Below are 25,186 nucleotides of genomic sequence, written 5' to 3'. Positions count from 1 at the left end.
AAAATAATATCAGGGAGAGAAAAGGATCACTCTCCTGACTCTCCATGAACAAATAATATCAGGGAGAAGACAAAGATCAAGCTCTTTGGATTTCTGATGTCCAGTAGTTTTGTTCTCCAGGAGATAAGCCACTGTAGGTTGAGAGAAAGGCTCAGCCATTGTTCCTGTGTGCTGGGAAGGTGTCAGAGAGCTGTCATGCAAATGATTATTCCACCAACAGCTATTGAGAGGCTTAAGAGCCTTTGAAGCAAAGGATAGAGTGAAACAATGCATGCAAACAATGGGAATAAGCCAAAAAGATAACAGAGACAAAGATAAGACTGTGATGGACACAATAGGAAATATTGGTCACAGATGAGTATCTCTGTAGATTGCTTTAAGGTACCTTCACACTAAAGCTGGTGTCACACTAAACGACAGCGACAACGACGTCGCTGTTACGTCACCATTTTCGGTGACGTAACAGCGACCTTGTAAGTCGCTGTTATGATCGCTGCTTAGCTGTCAAACACAGCAGAAGCAGCGATCATAAGGTCGCTGTGCTACATGTGCAGAGAGCAGGGAGCCGCGCTTAGCGCTGGCTCCTTGCTCTCCTGCAGCACACATCGGGTTAATTAACCCGATGTGTGCTGCAGCTACATGTCACAGTTCAGAGAGCAGGGAGCCGCGCTTAGCGCTGGCTCCTTGCTCTCCTTGCTACAGTATGCATCGGGTTAATTACCCGATGCATACTGCAGCCACATGTCACAGTGCAGGAGCCGGCGCTGGCAGCAAGAGCGGAGGCTGGTAACCAGCGTAAACATCGGGTAACTAGGGAAAGGTCTTCCCTTGGTTACCCGATGTTTACGCTGGTTACAGCTTACCGCAGCTGCCAGTGCCGGCTCCTGATCGCTTCATTTCGTCGCTCTCTCGCTGTCACACACAGCGATGTGTGTGTCACAGCGGGAGAGTGACGACCAAAAAATGAAGCTGGACATTCAGCAACGACCTGCGACCTCACAGCAGGGGCCAGGTCGTTGCTGGATGTCACACACAGCGACAGCGACGGGACGTCGCTGCAACGTCACAGAAAATGGTGACGTAGCAGCGACGTCGTTGTCGTCGTCGTTATGTGTGACACCAGCTTAAGGGTACCTTCACACTTAGCGATGCAGCAGCGATCCGACCAGCGATCTGACCTGGTCAGGATCGCTGCTGCATCGCTACATGGTCGCTGGTGAGCTGTCAAACAAGCAGATCTCACCAGCGACCAGTGAACAGCCCCCAGCCAGCAGCGACGTGCAAGCGACCCTAAGGGGTGCTTCACACACAGCGAGCTCGCTGCCGAGATCGCTGCTGAGTCACGCTTTTTGTGACGCAGCAGTGACCTCATTAGCGATCTCGCTGTGTGTGACAATGAGCAGCGATCTGGCCCCTGCTGCGAGATCGCTGCTCGTTACACACAGCCCTGGTTCGTTTTCTTCAAAGGCGCTCTCCCACTGTGACACACAGATCGCTGTGTGTGACAGCGAGAGAGCGACAAATGAAGCGAGCAGGGAACAGGAGCCGGCATCTGACAGCTGAGGTGAGCTTGTAACCAAGATAAACATCGGGTAACCAAGGTGGTTACCCGATATTTACCTTAGTTACCAGCCTCTGCAGCTCTCACGCTGCCTGTGCTGCCGGCTCCGGCTCTCTGCACATGTAGCTGCTGTACACATCGGGTTAATTAACCCGATGTGTACAGCAGCTAGGAGAGCAAGGAGCCAGCGCTAAGCAGTGTGCGCGGCTCCCTGCTCTCTGCACATGTAGCTGCATTACACATCGGGTTAATTAACCCGATGTGTGCTGTAGCTAGGAGAGCAAGGAGCCAGCGCTCAGTGTGCGCGGCTCCCTGCTCCCTGCACACACAGCTAAGCGGTGTGCGCTGGTAACTAATGTAAACATCGGGTAACCATACCCGATGTTTACCTTAGTTACCAGCCTCCGCAGCTTCCAGACGGCGGCTCCGTGCAAGCGCAGCGTCGCTTGCACGTCGCTGCTGGCTGGGGGCTGTTCACTGGTCGCTGGTGAGATCTGCCTGTTTGACAGCTCACCAGCGACCATGTAGCGATGCAGCAGCGATCCTGACCAGGTCAGATCGCTGGTCGGATCGCTGCTGCATCGCTAAGTGTGAAGGTACCCTTAGCGATGCAGCAGCGATCCGACCAGCGATCTGACCTGGTCAGGATCGCTGCTGCATCGCTACATGGTCGCTGGTGAGCTGTCAAACAGGCAGCTCTCACCAGCGACCAGTGAACAGCCCCCAGCCAGCAGCGATGTGCAAGCGACGCTGCGCTTGCACGGAGCCGCCGTCTGGAAGCTGCGGAGACTGGTAACTAAGGTAAACATCGGGTATGGTTACCCGATGTTTACATTAGTTACCAGCGCACACCGCTTAGCTGTGTGTGCAGGGAGCAGGGAGCCGCGCACACTGAGCGCTGGCTCCTTGCTCTCCTAGCTGCATTACACATCGGGTTAATTAACCCGATGTGTAATGCAGCTACATGTGCAGAGAGCATGGAGCTGCGCACACTGCTTAGCGCTGGCTCCTTGCTCTCCTAGCTGCTGTACACATCGGGTTAATTAACCCGATGTGTACAGCAGCTACATGTGTAGAGAGCCGGAGCCGGCAGCACAGGCAGCGTGAGAGCTGCGGAGGCTGGTAACTAAGGTAAATATCGGGTAACCACCTTGGTTACCCGATGTTTATCTTGGTTACAAGCTTACCTCAGCTGTCAGACGCCGGCTCCTGCTCCCTGCTCGCTTCATTTGTCGCTCTCTCGCTGTCACACACAGCAATCTGTGTGTCACAGTGGGAGAGCGCCTTTGAAGAAAACGAACCAGGGCTGTGTGTAACGAGCAGCGATCTCGCAGCAGGGGCCAGATCGCTGCTCAGTGTCACACACAGCGAGATCGCTAATGAGGTCACTGCTGCGTCACAAAAAGCGTGACTCAGCAGCGATCTCGGCAGCGAGCTCGCTGTGTGTGAAGCACCCCTTAGGGTCGCTGGTGAGCTGTTAATCAGGCAGATCTCACCAGCGACCAGTGACCAGCCCCCAGCCAGCAGCGACGCGTGGAAGCGATGCTGCGCTTGGTAACAAAGGTAAATATCGGGTAACCAAGCGCTTGGTTACCCGATATTTACCTTGGTTACCAGCGCACACCGCTTAGCGCTGGTTCTCTGCACTCCTAGCCAGAGTACACATCGGGTTAATAAGCAAACCGCTTTGCTTATTTACCCGATGTGTACTCCGGCTACGTGTGCAGGGAGCTGGCACTGGCAGCCTGAGAGCGGCGTACGCTAGTAACCAAGGTAAATATCGGGTAACCAAGCAAAGGGCTTCGCTTGGTTACCCAATACTTACCTTGGTTACCAGCGTCCGCAGCTGTCAGAAGCCGACCCCCTGCTCCCTGCACATTCAGATTGTTGTTCTCTGGCTGTCAAACACAGCGATGTGTGCTTCACAGCGGGAGAGCAACGTCCAAAAAATGAACCAGGGCTGTGTGTAACGAGCAGCGATCTCACAGCAGGGGCCAGATCACTGCTCAGTCTCACACACAGCGAGATCGCTAATGAGGTCACTGCTGCGTCACAAAAACCGTGACTCAGTAGCGATCTCGCTATGTGAGAAGTACCCCTTAGTGTCAGTAAGTTATCTAATGGGCAATATCTGCCCATAAACGAGTACAGATCTACTATATACAAGCTTATTATTGGTAATTTTTGACCTTGTGCATGGAGACAGAATGATATTATATTGTGTGTGCGATCGTTCTACCCCCATATGGCATCCTGTTGTTGGCAGGAACCATAACTTAATGGCCTCCAACCAATCAGCTGACGAACAAGTATTTTGCTAATTTGCTTAGCTGCTTGTTTGATCGGCGCTTACACAGGACGATGATCAGAAATACTCATTCTTATGATCGCTAATTTGTCAATTGGCCCATGTAAAAGGATTTCCAACACTTAACTAATATCACTTGTCATTATGATAGGAGATCAATATTGGACGGGTGGGGTCCAACACCCACCACCACCTCTCACCGATCTGCTGTTAGTAGGTCAGAGTAGTATAGCCGGGACATCACAGCTCTCTACACTGCTTAATGGCTGGGTACTGTAGCTCAGCTCCTATTGAAGCGAATGGGAGCTGCCAGATTTCGTCAGATTTTGATACCTTATCATTGAAAGAGTTGTCTACCATCGAAAAATCAACAATGCCGAAAGCACAACCAGAAGACTATAACGTAAATGAAGTACCCACCTTACCAATCCCTCTCACACCTCTTCCAACTCTGACAACGTCCCCCGCCAATCACAATATTTGCTGTCCCTTCTGTGACTGCTGTAGACAATCACTGGCCACAGCGTTGACCAACTCGTCATCCCTCAACCAGACTAAACAGGAAGCACGGAGACTGGGGAACTTGGCAGCGTTAAGAGATATGGTGAGGGATCAGTAAGATGAATATATTTACATTTATTTTATATTACAAGATACTGGATGTTTTTGGAAAGCATAAAAAAAATAAAATTCAGGGGATGACAAGACCTTTAAAGACACCTTGTCATGAGATTCATGCTGCTCGAATCGCGGGCACCATGAATCGGACACTGGATGTGTTATTGCAACCGTGTATGTTCTCTGTGGTCTTTCAGAGATGATATAGTTTGAAAAGCCATCCGGGACCTTACGTCTTGCATGACTATTCTGACGCCGGGCCCTAGCATCCTCTTCCCACCCTACTCACTCCTATCTAATGGGTCTCTCCTTGGGCAGTGTGAATGTAATGACAGGAAAGGAATGAAGAATCTGGATCCTTCTTCAGGATTAAGGTGTCATAAATAAATCGGTTTTATCGCTTACTATTAGGAAAAGTCTTAGGACTCCCATCACTGGAGACAAGTGAATAAATGAATAAATGTGTTAGATCCTAGTCTACTACCCAAAGAATAAAAATTGGACAGGAGCACTGTGTTTCGTCTGCCTCCTTCCGGCTGGTATTCTCGACCTTATTTTGTTTTATTCGGCCTAATTTCTATTGCAACAGGCCGGCTAATCAATAATGGAACTAGGGATGCCAACCGGTAAGAGGCAGTTCACAGGGCTGCCCCGTCTAGCGGCCTCGGAATATTGACCTGGCTGATGGACTATGGCCATCCAACTCTACCGGTCACTAATACAAGTCTGTTGATTGGAGGGGCCAAAAGTGGCACAATGCTATACAGTTTGCAGCAGCCATAAATGTTATTACAAGCTTTTATCCAAGTGAATAGGGGATGCGGCTTTGCTGAACATAGATATATACAGTATTAGGGGGTCAGGAGACACAGCTGTTGTTGAATGGTTGAGATGTCATGCTAGGTATGGGAAAATAACGAGCGAATGGTGAAAAGGGAGTGGAGGAAAGAGGGGAACCCTGTGTCTAGGGAAGGGGGAGATGCTGACTCCTGATAATACCTTCTTGTCGAGAACAAAAGTATTGCCAGTCCAAAATGGGTCATAACAGATTTTTATGCCTTGTCATCATCCATCACAGTCTCACATACACATTAGCCGAACCCATCAGTATCCATGTGAAGGAACCACAACACTTCTGTCAAGACTGGTGCACAAGCCAGAACCAATCGTGTAATGTAATTTCAAAGAAACTTGGCGCTCAAAATGGTGGGACAAGTGCAATCTAAAATTAAAGATGTTTCGGTCAAGGCAGACCATCATCAGTACGGATTGCCATGGAATATGAATGGTGCTGTGAAGCGCAATTGTGCGGTGCTCCTCCTTGTGAGCGGTGCAGTATTGCGTTTCACAGCACCATTCATATTTCACGGCAATCCGTACTGATGAAAGTCCGTCTCGAGTTCGAACCCGTCAGTATCGCCAGGCATTAGTTTAATGGGGGGGCCTTTACTCTAGAAACACTGTGTACACCACACTTTTATCTGTTTCTAATATTGCATTGGTTGGGTAGCACTGGTGTAATTGGAGACTGAGTTCCCATTCGAACTTGTGCCCAGGGTCCTAATCGTTTTAGGACTTGAGGTGTATACATTTGCCCTGAATGGTTGAGGAGCTCTGCTGCAGGTTTTGTACTGAGCCCAAAAACCACCATTGATTTCTAGGATTTGCATTATATCTTTGTGTTGGAGAACTGGTATCTAGTGGTTGGCCCTTTACTAGTCAATGACACAGATAGTTTATGTGTACAGTACGTCCGTTGGCTTGGATCTCTTGAATTTCCGCGTCACTGGGAGTGCTGAAAGCCGTAACTGTGCCCCTACTATCCAAGGCCCCTACATTGACAAAGTGCGTCTGTGAGTGTTGGCTCCGGGCCCGATCCTGGCTCAGCAGCTCGTTCGGCTTGTAAACATATTACATGGTGGTGAGAACAGCGGGGTCAGCGATGTTCACTACAAATCCATGTGATGTTGGAGCTGTTTAGATATCTACACAGTGCAAAGATGATCCATAATGAAAACCAAATGCCCCTCACCTTGCTCATGCCATGACACCAATTCAAGGCTAGGGCAGGAACATACTTAATTTGCTGCCAACCCAACTCCGTTCCATCCCAGGAAGAACAGTAGATAGGAGGTGTAATCCCATAATTTCCACATCACTTTTTTTGTTGACGTTATTGTAATTTTGGGTGTGGAAATGAATTTGAGCTGCGCCTTCTCTTACTATGGGTGCGTCTGTCGTTCCTTATTGAGGCATTTGGCAAAGGTATAGGTCCAACAATTACCCGCACCCATGCAAGAACCCAAATTATGTGTTCGACTGATGGCTGCAGGGGGTTTGCCAATAATGGAGGTTTACACCTCAGATGAACTGGCCGAACCTTCATATTTTGTCAGAACCACGTGAGTGGAGGTGTCCCATCTCTTCAAACACAGTGCTTTAGATTTCGGCGTGCCCAAAGTTTTGTTCTCATGGAAGATAAGTCTCTGCCAAAGAAGCCTGGCAGTGACTTATTCCCCTCTTCCCAATGAAAACACACAGATAGTCCCATGTGTGTATGTGACTAGGGGTCAGGAGGAATAGGTGTCCCATGTGTGTATGTGCCTGGGGGTCAGGAGGAATAGGTGTCCCATGTGTGTATGTGCCTGGGGGTCAGGAGGGATAGGTGTCCCATGTGTGTATGTGACTGGAGGTCAGGAGGAATAGGTGTCCCATGTGTGTATGTGACTGGGGGTCAGGAGGAATAGGTGTCCCATGTGTGTATGTGACTGGGGGTCAGAAGGAATAGGTGTCCCATGTGTGTATATGACTGGGGGTCACGAGGAATAGGTGTCCCTTGTGTGTATGTGGCTGGGTGTCAGGAGGAATAGGTGTCTCATGTGTGTATATGACTGGGGGTCAAGAGGAATAGGTGTCCCTTGTGTGTATGTGGCTGGGTGTCAGGAGGAATAGGTGTCCCATGTGTGTATGTGGCTGGGGGTCAGGAGGAATAGGTGTCCCTTGTGTGTATGTGGCTGGGGGTCAGGAGGAATAGGTGTCCCTTGTGTGTATGTGGCTGGGGGTCAGGAGGAATAGGTGTCCCATGTGTGTATGTGATTGGGGTCAGGAGGAATAGTTGTTGGCTGAAGGAACATCTTTATCTAAATATCACAAAAGTGAGTACATCCCACACATTTTTCTAAATATTTTATTTTTTTTCATGGGACAACACTAAAGATATGACACTTGGATACAATGTAAAGTAGTCAGTGTCCAGCTGAGGAGAACAAAGACAAGTGTGTCCTGCCTACAGTCAGGCATGGTGGTGGGAGTGTCAGGTTTGGGCCTCCATGAGTGCTGCCAGTTGTGGGGGGCTACAGTTCATTGAGGGAACCATGAATGCCAACATCTACTGTGACATACTGAAGCAGAGCATGATCCCCTCCCTTCATATTTCAACATGATAATGACCCCAAATACCTAAAAGACGACCACTGCCCTTGTTAAAGAAACCAAGGGTAAAGATGCTGGACTGGCCAAGCGTCTCCAGACTTAAACCCTATTGAGCATCTGTGGGTTCTCCTCAAATGGAAGGTGGTGGAATAGTTTTTACATGGCTGAATTAGTTCTTTATGACATTCTGCGACTCAGTCTGAATAATTGTTCATATTTGCAACTTGACAGTCACGTAAAAGCCTGTTAACACAGATGGGCCACAGGAAACATTGTACACAGAATGATCTTGCTAAGTGCACATAGACTGCCATTTTTCTCGACAGCACTTGTCTTCTTTACACAGGACTATGCGCTTCCGAGAACTAGGATTTTTTTTAAGCAAGTTTGCAAATCATTTCACCTGACGAGCGAGCGTTTTGCTCTTTCATTGGCGATTGGCAGCCTGTTTACACTGCACGATAATTTAGGTTTATGTTTCCATTCAACTGGTTAATTGTTAACGATTTATAATCCTGAGATGTATATTATCACTGTGCCGCCATGTCGGCCTCTGCTCGCGTGTATGGGTACATGGGGCAGGGCCCAGGTTTCAGGTCAATTATTACTATACAACGACAACAGTTGAAGTTGTGACATTCATACCGAGCTCTGTTCTCCCCGTCCGTGTACAATGAGGAAGCCTCGGATTTCCTAACTGCTTTATCTGTGATGGTTTCCCCCGTCCACGCGCCGGCTCCTTCTCTTTCTTTTCGTGCGTTCACATTCAGTAGCTCTGTACAAGGTGATCTATAGATTTCTCAGCACATCATCCATTTACCATTATTCCCAGCTGGTGGTTGCAGTTACTGGTTTCCACTGTAAACCATCTGATATCGCAGCCAGGATATGGAAGATATAAACCCTGCGAAGCATATGCTGCGCAACAGTGGAAAATGCACCCACCCTGCAGATACAAGTATAGAAAAATACACACACCTGCTTGTGATGAATGAAACCATTATCTGTAAGGCGGCGTTCAAACACTCATGTGATTCACCAGCTCGAGACATCTGCAAACTGGGGACGTGACCGGGTCCATGTGCGGCTTTGTGCGCTCATCCGAAGGGGTCCAAGAGCTTTCCGCTATTCTGATGACTGTTTTGGTGGCCTGGGTGTGGACACATTTTTGGTCAGTGTGTTTTCTGCACATGGACAAATGGAAGTCAATGTAGTGCACATACAACCTTTTCCATATGGACCGTCAAAAAATTACAGCATCTACAAGTCTCATCCGTTTTGCTAACAGGATGGTGCTTTTTGGGATTGGCAGATTGCTCGGCACCCATCGGTGCTGAAAATGGACCCAGTCACGTAACACAACCCATGGCTGTGTCCTCACACTGTGGTATTCTACCCATGTACATTTACAAAGGCAACATGATTCTGCAGGTAAATGTTGGGGTTATTGGGCCACCCCTGCCAAACTAGGATTTAGCCAAATTTTGCAGCACCTGCATGAAAACCCAACCTACTATTGGTAGTGTCAAGCACTACCAACAGATAGTGGGTCTTCGTGTCTAATGCGGGGTTTAAAGGGAACCTGTCACCAGTTTTTCTCTATTAAACCAAAAGTGTCACCTTCTGCAGCTCCTGTGCAGCATTCTATGAAGGTGCACCTTGTTGCTGGCCCCTCTTCCAAACCCAAAAAAGAATTTTATAAAATCTCACCATTGTCTTTGCAAATTAGTTCTGTTAGCCAGATGGGTGGGCTCTATATTGTCTCCTGTCCCCCCTCCTGCCGCTCTTCGCCGTCCTCCAGTCATGATTGACACGCCGCCGTCATCATCCACTCTGCTGCCCAAGTCTCGCACAGGCGCAGTTCGCTCTGCCCCTATTGCGGGCCGAGCATAAAAATACTTTCCCTCTCGTGCGCTGGTAATGTATCTGCGCAGGCGCGAGATCATGGTCGGCGCTGTGCATGAACTGCCAGCCGCGTCATCCTCGTTCACGACCGTTTTTATGCTCGGCCTGCGATAGGGGCAAGGCGAAATGCACCTGCGCGAGACTTGGACAGCAGAGTGGATGATGACAGCGACGCCATCCTTTTCAATCATGACAGGAGGATGGCGAAGAGCGGCAGGAGGGGGGTACAAGTTACGATATAGAGCCCGCCCATCTGGCCAACAGAACTAATTTGCATAGACAACGGTGAGATTTTATAAAGTTCTTTTTTGGGTTTGGAAGAGGGGCCAGCAACAAGGTGCACCTTCATAGAATGCTGCACAGGAGCTGCAGAAGATGACACTTTTGGTTTAATAGGGAAAAAATTGGTGACAGGTTCCCTTTAAACCCCGCATTAGACACGAAGACCCACTATCTGTTGGTAGTGCTTGACACTACCAATAGTAGGTTGGGTTTTCATGCAGGTGCTGCAAAATTTGGCTAAATCCTAGTTTGGCAGGGGTGGCCCAATAACCCGAACATTTACCTGCAGAATCATGTTGCCTTTGTAAATGTACACAGGTAGAATACCACAGTGTGAGGACACAGCCATGGGTTGTCGCGCGGTTGTCGGTGAGGTGCATGCGCTGTCCCTGCAACCCTGCACCTCACCGACCCTGCCTCCTCCCCACAACATCACTGGGCCCCGGGACCACCGACCCCTACCCATTGAGGGGGAAAACAACATCCCAGCTGCTCCTTACCATCGCTCCCGGGATCCCCGTCATCAGCAGCGGTGTGCCTATCTTCACCACGACCCGTGGGTGGCGTCACGGACTACAGTGCCTACAAGTAGTATTCAACCCCCTGCAGATTTAGCAGGTTTACACATTCGGAATTAACTTGGCATTGTGACATTTGGACTGTAGATCAGCCTGGAAGTGTGAAATGCACTGCAGCAAAAAAGAATGTTATTTCTTTTTTTTTTTTTAAATTGTGAAAAGTTTTTTCAGAGGGTCATTTATTATTCAACCCCTCAAACCACCAGAATTCTGTTTGGTTCCCCTAAAGTATTAAGAAGTATTTCAGGTACAAAGAACAATGAGCTTCACATATTTGGATTAATTATCTCTTTTTCCAGCCTTTTCTGACTAATTAAGACCCTCCCCAAACTTGTGAACAGCACTCATACTTGGTCAACATGGGAAAGACAAAGGAGCATTCCAAGGCCATCAGAGACAAGATCGTGGAGGGTCACAAGGCTGGCAAGGGGTACAAAACCCTTTCCAAGGAGTTGGGCCTACCTGTCTCCACTGTTGGGAGCATCATCCGGAAGTGGAAGGCTTAAGGAACTACTGTTAGCCTTCCACGGCCTGGACAGCCTTTGAAAGTTTCCACCCGTGCCGAGGCCAGGCTTGTCCGAAGGGTCAAAGCTAACCCAAGGACAACAAGGAAGGAGCTCCGGGAAGATCTCATGGCAGTGGGGACATTGGTTTCAGTCAATACCATAAGTAACGTACTCCACCGCAATGGTCTCCGTTCCAGACGAGCCCGTAAGGTACCTTTACTTTCAAAGCGTCATGTCAAGGCTCGTCTACAGTTTTCTCATGATCACTTGGAGGACTCTGAAACAGACTGGTTCAAGGTTCTCTGGTCTGATGAGACCAAGATCGAGATCTTTGGTGCCAACCACACACGTGACGTTTGGAGACTGGATGGCACTGCATACGACCCCAAGAATACCATCCCTACAGTCAAGCATGGTGGTGGCAGCATCATGCTGTGGGGCTGTTTCTCAGCCAAGGGGCCTGGCCATCTGGTCCGCATCCATGGGAAGATGGATAGCACGGCCTACCTGGAGATTTTGGCCAAGAACCTCCGCTCCTCCATCAAGGATCTTAAGATGGGTCGTCATTTAATCTTCCAATAAGACAACGACCCAAAGCACACAGCCAAGAAAACCAAGGCCTGGTTCAAGAGGGAAAAAATCAAGGTGTTGCAGTGGCCTAGTCAGTCTCCTGACCTTAACCCAATTGAAAACTTGTGGAAGGAGCTCAAGATTAAAGTCCACATGAGACACCCAAAGAACCTAGATAACTTGGAGAAGATCTGCATGGAGGAGTGGGCCAAGATAACTCCAGAGACCTGTGCCGGCCTGATCAGGTCTCATAAAATATGATTATTAGCTGTAATTGCAAACAAGGGTTATTCCACAAAATATTAAACCTAGGGGTTGAATAATAATTGACCCACACTTTTATGTTGAAAATTTATTAAAATTTAACTGAGCAACATAACTTGTTGGTTTGTAAGATTTATGCATCTGTTAATAAATCCTGCTCTTGTTTGAAGTTTGCAGGCTCTAACTTATTTGCATCTTATCAAACCTGCTAAATCTGCAGGGGGTTGAAGACTACTTATAGGCACTGTATATCCCCCAAACCAACCACCACTTTCACTCACTGGCGAGGAGCGCCGCTCGAGTCCCCGGATCCGGCCCACCGCTCGAGCCACCGAGCAGCCATTGCAGCAGCGCCGGACCCGAGCGTTAGCGAGCGCAGCGCAGTGGCGTCCTCCCCGCCCGCGACACATATGAATGTGCGGCTAGCCTGTTTAAACAAACTAATAAACCATCAGCTTCTATGTAACCGATTGTCGTTTCGTGGTCACAGATCGTCAAGTGTAAATGCAACGTTAAGCGTTCCTTGTATGAGCATTCACATTTTAGAGTGGCCTTTTATTGTGGCCAGCCTAAGGCACACCTGTGCAATAATTATGCTGTGTAATCAGCATCCTGATATGTCAAACCTGTGAGGTGGATGGATTATCTCCGCAGAGGAGAAGTGATCACTAACACAGATTTATACAAATTTGTGAACAATATTTGAGAGAAAAAGCCTTAGATCTAATGCGGGTGTCACACGAGACGATCTATCGTGCGATATGCCGTTGGGGTCACGGTTTTCATGACGCACATCCGGCATCGCTTGCGACGTCGTCCCGTGTGACACCTATGAGCATCTGTAAATGATCGCAAATTGGTTACGAATCGCGAATCGTGTACAGGTCGCTCATTTTTAAAAAATCGTTTATTCTACTTTGCGCCAGTTGTTCATCGTACCCAGGGCAGCACACATCGCTCCGTGTGACAACCCGGGAACGATGAACACAGCTTACCTGCGTCCCGCCGGCAATGCTGAAGGAAGGAGGTGGGCGGGATGTTTACATCCCGCTCATCTCCGCCCCTCCGCTTCTATTGGCTGGCCGCTGTGTGATGTCGCTGTGATGCCGAACGTCCCTCCCCCTTCAGGAAGTAGATGTTCGCCGCCCACAGCGACGTCACTCAGCAGGTAAGTACGTGTGACGGGGGGTTAACGACTTTGTGCGCCACGGGGAACTAATTGCCTGTGGCGCACAAACGACGGAGGCGGGTGCGATCGCTCGTGCAATCGCACCATAGATCGTACCGTGTGAAGTCCGCTTTAGAATTCAGCTCATGAGAAATGGGAGCAACAACAGAAGTGTGGAGTTTATATTTCTCTTCAGTGTAGTTGTGCCTCTTTTATTTGCTCACACCCTGGGCTAATATTTGAGCTGGGCTGATTCGCAGCTGCGGCTCGTCCAGCTCTGGGTACATAATATATAATAAGGATATAATCGGATGTCCTGCACTTTTCACCCGATGTGGATTTTCCTGCACAGAGATCACATCGGGTACATTGCGGACATGCCTGACATGCTGAGCTTCGTCTATCTCCTCTGCGGTTACTTCTCATTCCTAGTCCTTCAGGTTCATCACTGCTTACACAGCTGAGACACAGGTCCGACAAGTTCAACCCTATTCAGACTGTTTATTCCTCACTTCTGAGGAAATTCCCATCTGGGCTATTATAGCCAATTTTGCTTCACAGAAATCTGCACCATAGCTGAGTATATGCGGTGTAAAATTTACATGGACGAGTTATCTCCATTGTCCTAACGGCCTCCATTGTGATTTAGAAAGCATACATTTCAGTGGAAGTAATGCATTGCATATTCTGATTTACTCCTTTTTTTACACATCGGATAGATGTCTCACACTGAGTTTTGCATAAACTTCGCAAACTGTCATGGTGGCATTGGGTTCTGTTCAGATTGCAGATTCTGACACTCCACCTGATAGTTTCTCTCGTGTCTAGGATCAACACAGGCAGACTCTGGCGTCGTCTTGCTGTGTGCTGATTTATAGGCAGGCTAGCAAGAGTTAATCTGTGCTAGTGTGACGCCCTGGACTAGCCAGGTAGTCACATACATAACAACATACACACCCCCAGCCCTAGACAGTAACAACAGTCAATCAAAAACCCTTGTTGCCTCCCTCCAGGGTCTGATGTCCACACCAGGTGGGGCGGAGCCAGGCGGTTGGCCCCACCCACCGAGGAGTTCACAGGCCTGGAGGCGGGAAAAGTGTCAGATCAGTTTTGGAGGTGAAAGTGAGAGGAGTAAACACTTCAGGTGTCTTGGTCGGAGCCCAGGCACTGACAGCAAGGTTGGCAGACGGTGGTGGCCGTCTGCAGGAGTTGGTGGAACTCCGCAGAGCCATAAGGATCAGGGTCGGGCGTCGGCCCGCCGGTACCGGACCGGGGAACGGAGTGAAGCTAAGCACACAGGCAGGGCCATCGGACCCCGACCAGGCTTGGAGCCGCCGTCAATAGTCAAATCCGAATGTGACAGGAACCCCAGGGGTTTCCTAACAACCAAGTCCCGATTGAAGGCAACAGTCCACCCAGAGAGGATATACAGCCACCGCCACAGGCTAGAGATCCAAGGGCCAGCACCTGCAGGCAAAACGGGCTCCTACGGCACCTATTCGCCGGGGAGCGGACTACTGGTGGGCAAGCACAGGAGTCAAGAATATCTTCACAGGTGCAGGGAAAGACAGCCACCATCAGCCGTCCGGGGAGAGCACAACAACAACACTGCAGCCGGCTGCGGGACCCGTCCATCCGGCCGCTTTTGGTTTACCAACGACTCTGTCAGTGATTGTCTGAGTGAGTACACCAGTGCCGTCCGGCACCGCGCCGCGCTGTCCCTGCACCCCAGCCATCCGGCCTTCCCGTTACACCACCGGGCCCCGGGATCACCACCCCCCCTACCCACGGAGGGGATAACATCTTAGCTGCACCCTACCATCTCTCCCGGGATCCCCGTTACCAGCAGCGGTGGTGCCATCATCACCACGTCCCGTGGGTGGCGTCACGAACAATCTCCCTAAACATACCACCCCCTTTTCACTCACGGGTGAGGAGCGCTGCTCGAGTCCCCGGGTCCGGTCCACCACTCGAGCCACCGAGCAACAGCAGCAGAGGGCCCGGACCCGAGCGTGGCGAGCGCGTCCCCTCCGCCCGCGACACTAGTCTGTTGCCTCCTTTAATCACATGTTGTGGAGAGACCAATCACATCTGCTCTCCTCCTATTGATGCTAGTTGAAACCTTCTACCCATGCCAGCTATAGTTTATTCTATGTTGGTCTGTGAGGTGTGGTGTCCCAGACTCTAGTGAAAGTTGTGCTTGGAGCAGTTGTGGAGTGTACCCCAGTTGTTTTGTAGCTTCCTTCCTGCACTTTTTTTTCCTCAATCTCTTATTGTTTTTTTACTTTGTGTATGCTGTGTTGTTTTGGTTTTTCCTGGTCTGTCTTTATCTGTGGGTTTTCAACACACTCCTGCCCCGTCCCTCCCGGGCTGGTCAGGAGCAAGGCCAGGAAGGCAACTCAGGCATCTCCACCATCAGAAGTATCCCTGAGGTTAGGGATAGCTTAGGGCCCCCTAGCTTCAAGGGCAGCTTAGGAGCCCTGATTCCCCGCTATCCCATAGTCATTGTGACTGGATGAGATATGGAAATATAATTTTACCAGGACAGCAATACACTGATGATTGTCTTCCAGAAAATTCTAAATTGAATGTCTGTAGCCTATCATGTCCTAAAATGTCCAACCATTTTTAATTCTGTTATTGTTCTTTCTATTGCAATTTCTTGTGGTGTGACATAAATTTAGTGACCACTAGTGATGAACAGACACTACAATGCTCGGGGGCTCGGTACTCGTAACTAGTGATGAGCGAGCACTACCATGCTCAATAGTCGTAACTAGTGATGAGCGGGCACTACCATGCTCGGGGGCTCGGTACTCGTAACTAGTGATGAGCGAGCACTACCATGCTCAATAGTCGTAACTAGTGATGAGCGGGCACTACCATGCTTGGGTGCTCGGTACTCGTAACTAGTGAAGAGTGGGCACTACCATGCTCAGGTGCTCAGTACTCGTAACTAGTGATGAGCGGGCATCACCATGCTCGGGGGCTCAATACTCGTAGCTAGTGATGAGCGGGCACTACCATGCTCGGGTGCTCAGTACTCGTAACTAGTGATGAGTGGGCACTACCATGTTCGGGGGCTCAATACTCGGAACTAGTGATGAGTGAGCACTACCATGTTCGGGTGCTCAGTACTCGTAACTAGTGATGAGCGGGCACTACCATGCTCGATACTCGTAACTAGTGATGAGTGAGCACTACAAAGCTCGGATGCTCGATACTTGTTAAAACAGTTGGACGCTCGGATGTACGGGACTCGAATACCGGAGTATAATGGAAGTTAATGCAGGACTCGAACATTTTTTCGGAAGATTTCCCGGAAAAATGCTCAAGCATGGTAGTGCTCGCTCATCACTAGTTCGCACCCTAACATGCATATGGCTGAGCATGCATGTGTTATTCAAGGCAAGAGTGCAAGAAGCCACTGCAGGGACCTCTGCTGTCGGGCCCTTTTGGTGGCTAACAAGAGAACAAAGGATCAGATGTGCGAATATCTGCCATGCCTTATTCCATATTTTTCCAACATCTGCCTTCTTAGAGACTTGGTAACATTAGATGCGCTGCCAAAGTTTCTGGGCTTGGCCTACATTCACGGTATGGGCACCAGCTCGGTTACCCAATGGCAGACCATATAATTTCATATACCTACAATCGCTCCTAGGATAACTCGTTTCACAATACTCGGGCAGTCTATGCGGCTGCCGATCACCTGACGTGGGAGCAAACAGCTCGTTTGTCGGGTGAAATGATCTTTTGGTTTGCACAAGAGATCATACTTCTCGGCAGCACATCAGTCTGTGTAAATGAGACCTGCGCTGTCGAGAGCAATTTTGAACGCGGTGCACTGAACAAACTATTACATCAAGTAGCTGAACGGCACCGGATTATTTCCGCAATCGCCCAATGAAAATGGACCTTAAATGATACCGCTATTTCTTTAATTACCTTTGTAAATCATGCCGTATATGAATTAAGAAAACCCGGTTGTTGCAATATCTGTATATATGAGACTAATCCCTCAGCACTAATCCTCGCCATTACCTAAATGCACAGCGGCAAGACGCTCATTAAACCCAATGATATAATGGAATTAACGTATGATAAAATACAGTGACGGGCCACGGCCTTTCATGTGAGTCTGGTCCGGGGACGGTGAACTGGGAGAACAAGCCTCGCTCTGTGTACAGACTAAATCCTAGGGACTGGATATTTGGCTTTTTGTGGTAAGCTGTGAGATTAGGACGCTGGTCACAAAGGTGATTTATGTGAACTAGGACATGGGGGGATGGACGTGTTTTCTACAACCTCTTATGTACACGATATGTAAATGTCAGATTTATCTCATACAGACTTAACACCTAGATGCCTCACGGACCACCAACGAAACCTTACAACCCTATATAGAAGCAACAGGGGATTCGGTGAAACACGAATGGATCACGCCCATCTAAGGATCAATGCATATGGCAAACCGAACCGTCATACACTTACCGCGTACAGGGGCCGTAGGACCATTAGTGCCATATTATGAGTCAATAGGCATTGCCTTGTGGTGGAAAATACCTCCATACTATGGGCATACGGTGGAACACTATTTTCCCCATCAGTGGCAGGATAAATGCTAGTACGGAACACCTTTTTGTTTTGAAATGGAGCTAAAATTCGTGCAGAGCAGCACTGGTCTCGCCCTACTTACCAGCTAACGAAAAGCCAATGGTCAACATCTTGTGCTTCACATATACATAGGGTAGAGGTAGCAGTCACCCCCAGATCCTGGGACGACCTACACTCAGTCACAGCGGACCCTGGTGCGACCTACGCTCAGTCACCCCTGGACCCAGATGCGACCTACACACTAAGTCACCCCTGGATCCAGGTGCGACCTACGCTCAGTCACCCCTGGACACTTGTGTAACCTACAATCAGTTACTCCTGGACCCTGGTGCGACCTATGCTCACTCACCCCCAGACCCTGATGTGACCTACACTATCCCCCCCAGATCCTGGTGCGACCTACACTCAGTCACCCCTGGACACTTGTGTAACCTACAATCAGTTACTCCTGGACCCTGGTGCGACCTACGCTCACTCACCCCCAGACCCTGATGTGACCTACACTATCCCCCCCAGATCCTGGTGCGACCTACACTCAGTCACCCCTGGACCCAGATGTAACGTACACACTAAGTCACCCCTGGACCCTGGTGCGCCCTACGCTCACTTACCCCCAGACCCTGATGTGACCTACACTATTCCCCCCAGATCCTGGTGCGACTTACACTCAGTCACCCCTGGTGCGACCTACACTCAGTCACCCCTGGACCCTGGTGCGACCTACGCTCACTCACCCCGAGACCCTGATGTGATCTACACTGTCCCCCTCAGATCCTGGTGTGACCTACACTCAGTCACCCCTGGACACTGATATAACCTACGCTCACTCACCCCCAGACCCTGATGCGATCTACACTCAGTCACCCCCAGATCCTGGTGCGACCTACACTCTGGCATCACCCTTGGACACTGATGTAACCTACGCTCAGTCACCCCCAGACCCTGATGTGACCTACACTATTCCCCCCAGATCCTGATGCGACCTACACTCAGTCACCCCTGGTGCGATCTACGCTCAGTCACCCCTGGACCCTGGTGCGACCTACGCTCACTCACCCCGAGACCCTGATGTGATCTACACTGTCCCCCTCAGATCCTGGTGTGACCTACACTCAGTCACCCCTGGACATTGATATAACCTACGCTCACTCACCCCCAGACCCTGATGCGATCTACACTCAGTCACCCCCAGATCCTGGTGCGACCTACACTCTGGCATCACCCTTGGACACTGGTGTAACCTACGCTCAGTCACCCCCAGACCCTGGTGCCACATTCCCTAGTGATCTGTGATAAGAGTAACGTGTCACTTCTGCACATGGTAAACTGTAAAACCACTTTGACAAAAACGAAGTTCTAGTGTTACTTAATGCTAAACGTTTCTATGAGGAAATGAATCTTATGACCAGCGAAGTACCTGCTGACAAAGCCCAACAAACTGTGTACAAAGTCAGTCCATGTGCCCAGTAGTCTATATTTGTAGTGTACTCCGTCATACAACCTTGGGCATTGCCCTCACATATTAGGCACCTGCAGACCAAAAGTTGTCTAAATTTCCACCTCCACCACCCCTGCTGATTTGATATGTGATTTTTCCTCACCAGCTTGCTTTGATGGATGTATCTGACAGTAGTTGGAGCACGCGGCCCCCTCTGTACATAATGCTGGTGTGTTCTGTGTGCCGCCTAATGACTGATCCATTTCTTGCTCTTTCTTTTCAGGTTATGGATACACGACGCCGCTCACAGACTCCGGGAAGGCCTTCTGTATCTTCTATGCTCTGATTGGGGTCCCATTCACCATGCTGGTGCTCAGTGCAGCCGTCCAACGCCTCATGTCCACTTTTACCTATCAGCCCATCCTCTACTTCCAGCTCCACAGAGGCTTCGACCGTAAGAAGGTCACCAGGGTTCATTTTGCGATCTTGGCTTTGGCGGTTCTGATTCTGTTCCTGGTGGTGCCATCTGCCATATTTAGCTCTATAGAAAGTACCTGGAGTTTCCTGGACGCTTTTTACTTTTGTTTCATCTCGCTTTGCACAATTGGGCTCGGAGACTACGTCCCCGGGGAGCAGGACAACCAGTGGCTCCGGCAGCTGTACAAAGTGTCTGTAGCTTGTAAGTATTGGTATGGTTTTGAGTGAATTTCATGGCTTTATTTTAGATGTATCGGAGCGTTACCCTAATATCCGCCAATATTGTCAGGCTCAGATGACATTAGTCTAAAGCAGGGTTCCCCAACCTGTTGCTCAGGAGACACATGTGGCTCGCAGGCACAAGATGTGTGGCTCACGGTCGTCTGCCATCATGGTGCGGTCTAGCAAACAGATATGAAGAGTAGGTCTCTTGATGGTGACTCTTTTTAGTAGACCCATAAATAAATCCAGATCTGGATGCACTGGACATGGGGTCTGGGAGATAAATAAGGTAAACTGGAGATAGGATGGTAGTGCCAGTTAGAGGGGTGCTTGAAGCTGGGTGCCATAATGTTGTTGGATTGCTTCATGCTAAAAAAAACAAATGGGAGTAAGGTGGGAACATCTGGTTGTAAATATGCTGCCTATGAGGCAAGATGGCACTAGGTCTTGGTGTAATTTTTGGGCTAAAGCTGTGGCTATTATTATCCCAGTAATGGAGGTCTCGTTATTCTGAAGACTCTGGATGTGGCTCATGACCATCTATTAGAGCTGAATATGGCTCTTAAGGTAAGAAAGTTGGGGAAGTGTGTGGTGGTCTCCTGACCCTCCCCAGACAGATGAAATTGAGGGAAAAAAGGATCCGGTGTGTCCAATTTCAAAGTCTGGAAGTGAGTGATGGAGCGAGCGCTCCTGTGCGCGGACGAGTCCGAAAACTATGGTTCGTCCTATCGTTAAGCCAACATTGTGTCTCGGCCCTCTTATTAGTCTTTTCCTTTTGTTCTCATAGTTTATCCTGACCTGATCTGATTAACTAGGGTCATTCAGGCAAGAGACAAAGCAAAAGCTGACTTTTCTTTCCATTGTTTCTCAGTAGTTACAGTATACGGTATATTTAGCCCATCTGGACTACCTGGAAAGTCCGTATGACCATATGGAAAGAATACACCACCAATACTTTACCTTGGAATACCTAAAGACTACAGAGATCACTTTCTCAGCAAACTCTCCCCCAACAGATTATATTGGATGGGGATGGGGGTATTGAAATTTCACACCAGACCCTTTTTATTCTCCTGAGTGAAGCCACTGGCAGCGGGGTCTGGAATACATGTGTATGGAGGGACCAGAAGCGATAAGTCCCCCATACTCAGGAATACGCAGCTCGGTCGATCGCTGGTATATATGGGGGAATCGGGATAGATAGCTGGCTGCTGAACAAATGTTTGGCCGGGAACTATCTCCGGTGTCTGGCCCTCTTTAGATGCACCTGGAGTAGATATAATGGGTGGTGGTAGGGGGTGAGTAAGTGCAGTTTGGTACCATGGCTCCAGCAGATCTTCACTGTGAAAAAATTAGAAATTGTCCAAAATAATTCAAGTCTACAACATCCACCAATTAGTCCCAACTGCTGATGTTAGGGGAAAAAAAAGGATTGGGTATATTGATTTTCAGCATGTCCAATCTTTTGTTCCCAAGATCAACTTCTATCAGGGTTGTCTGGTAGTGGTTTGCTCCCAGTGGCATAACTAGATTACTATGGGCCCCAGAGCAAACACTCTGGCCAAGGTCATCAGCCAGTGATAGACAACTTATCTGTACAGATGTCATTACCCCCTGGTAATCATCCCCCGGTTGGAGATGCTGCTGAAACCTTACCTAAAGGTACCGTCACACTTAGCGACGCTCCAGCGATCTGACCTGGCAGGGATCGCTGGAGCGTCGCTACATGGTCGCTGGTGAGCTGTCAATCAGGCAGATCTCCACAGCGATCAGAGATCAGCCACCAGCGACCTGTGTAACGATGCTGTACTTTGTAACCATGGTACACATTGGGTTACTAAGCAAAGCGCTTTGCTTATAGTTACCCGATGTGTACCTTGGCTACGTGTGCAGGGAGCAGGGAGTCGGCTTCTAGAAGCTGCGGACGCTGGTAACCAAGGTAAATATCGGGTAACCAAGCAAAGCGCTATCAGCGTCCGCAGAAGGCTGCTCCCTGCTCCCTGCACATTCAGATTGTTGCGCTCTCGCTGTCAAACACAGCGATGTGTGCTTCACAGCGGGAGAGCAACGACCAAAAAATGGTCCAGGACATTCAGCAACGACCGGCAACCTCACAGCAGGGGCCAGGTCATTGCTGGATGCCACACACAGCGACATCGTTAGCAAGATCGCTGTTGCGTCACAAAAAAGTGACTCAGCAGCGATGTCGCTAGCGATGTCGCTTAGTGAGACGTGGCCCTTACTCCGATTTATATAGGCACACTGCTGTGTATGGAGCAAGGTAAGGGAGGACAGTGCTTGTAACACAGGCTGCACTGCTTCTCGTGAGATGGAGATGTGGACCCTGTGAATAGTTGCTTTGCTCATACGCTGTACCTGACTCCACATGAGGAAGACCACACTGGGGAGATCTCCTGTTTTCAGATGGCCATGCAACAGCAAAAACCCCTCTGGGGGACTGGTCAAAATACACCCCCCTTCAATCATGTTAATTTTCCCCTTCTCGCTGTTGACATGGACCTTGGTAGAGATCTCATTCAGGTTCTTCACTCCCAGTTACTTATTATTCCAGAAGTCCTAATCATCTGCTCTGTCTTAACCCTGTCTTGATTGTCCGTTTGATCTTCTCTGACGTCGTCTTTTTCTCCACAGTCTACCTCTTACTCGGACTTATGGCCATGCTGCTCGTCCTTCAGACATTCCACAAGGCCGCGGATCTCCATGGACTCACTGATCTCTTCTACCTTCCCCACCTCCACGACCAAGAAGACCAAGATCCCATTCTAGAGACTTCAAACCCCACTCAAAGTAACAAAGAGCCTAGAAGACCACTGACTACAGGGACCCAACCCAGCTATTCATCCATCAACCGATAACCCAGAGCCATGTTGTACCCGGCCCTGAGGGTGCGAATTATAGGGACATAACCGTGGTAATCACAGTAAACATATCTCATATCCCATGTAACGTCCTTTTGAACTCTTCTACACAAGGAGATTTTGAAGTCACTGTTATATTAGGTTTACATTAGAAAAGGGGATTTCAGGCAATGTAGTAGTATAATGAAAATAACCATAAACTATCATTTGCCGCTTCTCTGGTGGTCTCTGCTGGCCCTCACATGCTTTACATCATTCACTTGACCACTGCAGCTAACCACTGGCGGTATCTTGCTATACAGGTCAGCAGTTCCGCTGAGGGCAGTGACCGCCTGCAGCGGTCACGTGAATGATGTGTTGTCAGTCACCAGCTGCAATACCAGCAGAAACCACCAGAGTGGCGCCAAATTTGAAGCATGATTGATAAAATCCCTTTTAGAATATGTGGATTATATCTCCTAATGGAGTGAACGTGACATTTTATGTGCCTCATTACCTAGTGTATTTTTTTATTTTTATATATTCCACTTACAGTATATTTTACACCACCACAATACTCCTAACAGGTCATTTCTCCGCCATACATTTTTTATGTGCCTTGACTGAAATTACACTATATATATATATATATATATATATATATATATATATATAGATATACAGGGTGGTCCAAAAGTAGGTGGACAATATGTGTAATTGGGTTATGAAAAGGGAGATTTATCAAACATGGTGGAAAGTGAAACTGACTCAGTTGCCCTTAGCAACCAATCAGATTCCACCTTTCATTTTCCAAAGAGTCTTTGAAGAATGAAAAGTGGAATCTGATTGGTTGCTAAGAGCAACTGAGTCGTTTCACTTTACATCATGTTTGATAACCCTGTTACACATACTGTCCACCTACTTTTGGACCACACTGTGTATATATATATATATATATTCTGTTCTTGTAGGAAGTAATTGGGAAGACTGATCTATACCCCCCGCCTTTGCCGCCACTCATATGAATGGGGGGGTCTCACGCATGCACACGACCAAATTCTGGCTCTATACAAGCTTTGAGTTATACTAATCCATAATATTGCACTCATGGAAATTTCCCATTAATAATCCAAACTTGGGTGGGTCGCCTTGTCAAAAATTGGGTCCTCCAGACTTTTTTGGGGTGTATAGTTTGGTCAAATTGGAGAATGGGTCCAGCCTCTTCGTTATGGGCATTAACCCACCTCCTTCTTCAGGATCCTGGAAGGAAATGGCTCTCTTGCTGTTGAAGACCCAGACCATTAATTTTGAGAATAAAAGTGCAATACATCATTTCACCTGCGGAGGCGCTGCAGGGAAACTGCTTACAAAAAAGGAAAGTGTCAAATGGAAAAAAAATAATGCACCAGCTTCGAGACCTCCTGCACATCCCTCCATGAAGTTAGAACAGGAGAATCTTTACCAATAACATTATTAATAAGTAGCACCTTGTTTTTTATTGTGATCATAAAAAGGGAATATTTTATATATTTTTATCGTTGCTTTTTACTCCGTCCGCAGTTATTATTGATTACATTCCAAATGATATGTATCAGTGTTTTGCACAATTGTCCAGAAAAAATACCGTGTATATGTAATGTTGTCTATATCCTGAGATGGTTTGTACAATTTAGTAGGAGGTCGCAGTAAAGCGGGCTTTACACACTGCGATATCGGTCCCGATATCGCTAGTGTGGGTACCCGCCCCCATCTGTTGCGCGACACGGACAAATCGCTGCCCGTGCCGCACAACATCGCCCAGACCCGTCACACATACTTACCTGCCCGGCGACGTCGCTGTGACCGGCGAACCGCCTCCTTTCTAAGGGGGCGGTCCGTGCGGCATCACAGCGACGTCACTGAGCGGCCGCCCAATAGAAGCGGAGGGGCGGAGCTGAGCGGGACGTAACATCCCGCCCACCTCCTTCCTTCCGCATAGCGGCCGGGAGGCAGGTAAGGAGAGCTTCCTCGTTCCTGCGGTGTCACATGGAGCGATGTATGCTGCCGCAGGAACGAGGAACAACCTCGTTACTGCTGCAGTAACGATTTTTGAGAATGGACCCCCATGTCACCGATGAGCGATTTTGCACGTTTTTGCAACGATGCAAAATCGCTCATCGGTGTCACACGCAACGGCATCGCTAATGCGGCCGGATGTGCGTCACCAATTCCGTGACCCCAACGAGTTGGCATTAGCGATGTCGTAGCGTGTAAAGCCCCCTTTAGAATAGATTCTCCTACTACTTTTGGGGTGAGATTTATAAAAATGAGTCCAGGCAACCAGTCACATTGCTGCTTTTATATTCTTGCTTCCTTAATAGAAGAAGGTCAAACATGTGATTG

The 25,186-nt window shown here is 48.8% G+C and overlaps 1 protein-coding gene across 2 annotated transcripts in view; it reads left to right on the top strand.

The window, feature by feature from the left end:
- KCNK6 (potassium two pore domain channel subfamily K member 6) overlaps nt 1–23,566 on the top strand; it is a 39,898-nt gene extending 16,332 nt beyond the window's left edge. For both annotated transcript variants that reach the window (XM_075322597.1, XM_075322598.1), the window contains exons 3-4: nt 19,531–19,926; nt 22,599–23,566. In XM_075322597.1, coding sequence (XP_075178712.1) covers nt 19,531–19,926; nt 22,599–22,822 — 620 coding nt within the window. In that variant the 3' untranslated portion in view covers nt 22,823–23,566. The remainder of the gene's footprint in view (nt 1–19,530; nt 19,927–22,598) is intronic.
- Nucleotides 23,567–25,186: the final 1,620 nt, after the last annotated feature.

The sequence above is a fragment of the Anomaloglossus baeobatrachus genome, chromosome 9 (assembly GCF_048569485.1).
Source record: "Anomaloglossus baeobatrachus isolate aAnoBae1 chromosome 9, aAnoBae1.hap1, whole genome shotgun sequence".
Lineage (NCBI taxonomy): Eukaryota > Metazoa > Chordata > Amphibia > Anura > Aromobatidae > Anomaloglossus > Anomaloglossus baeobatrachus.
The sequence above is the reverse complement of the archived record's forward strand: the minus strand, read 5'-3'. Positions and strand labels throughout refer to the sequence as shown.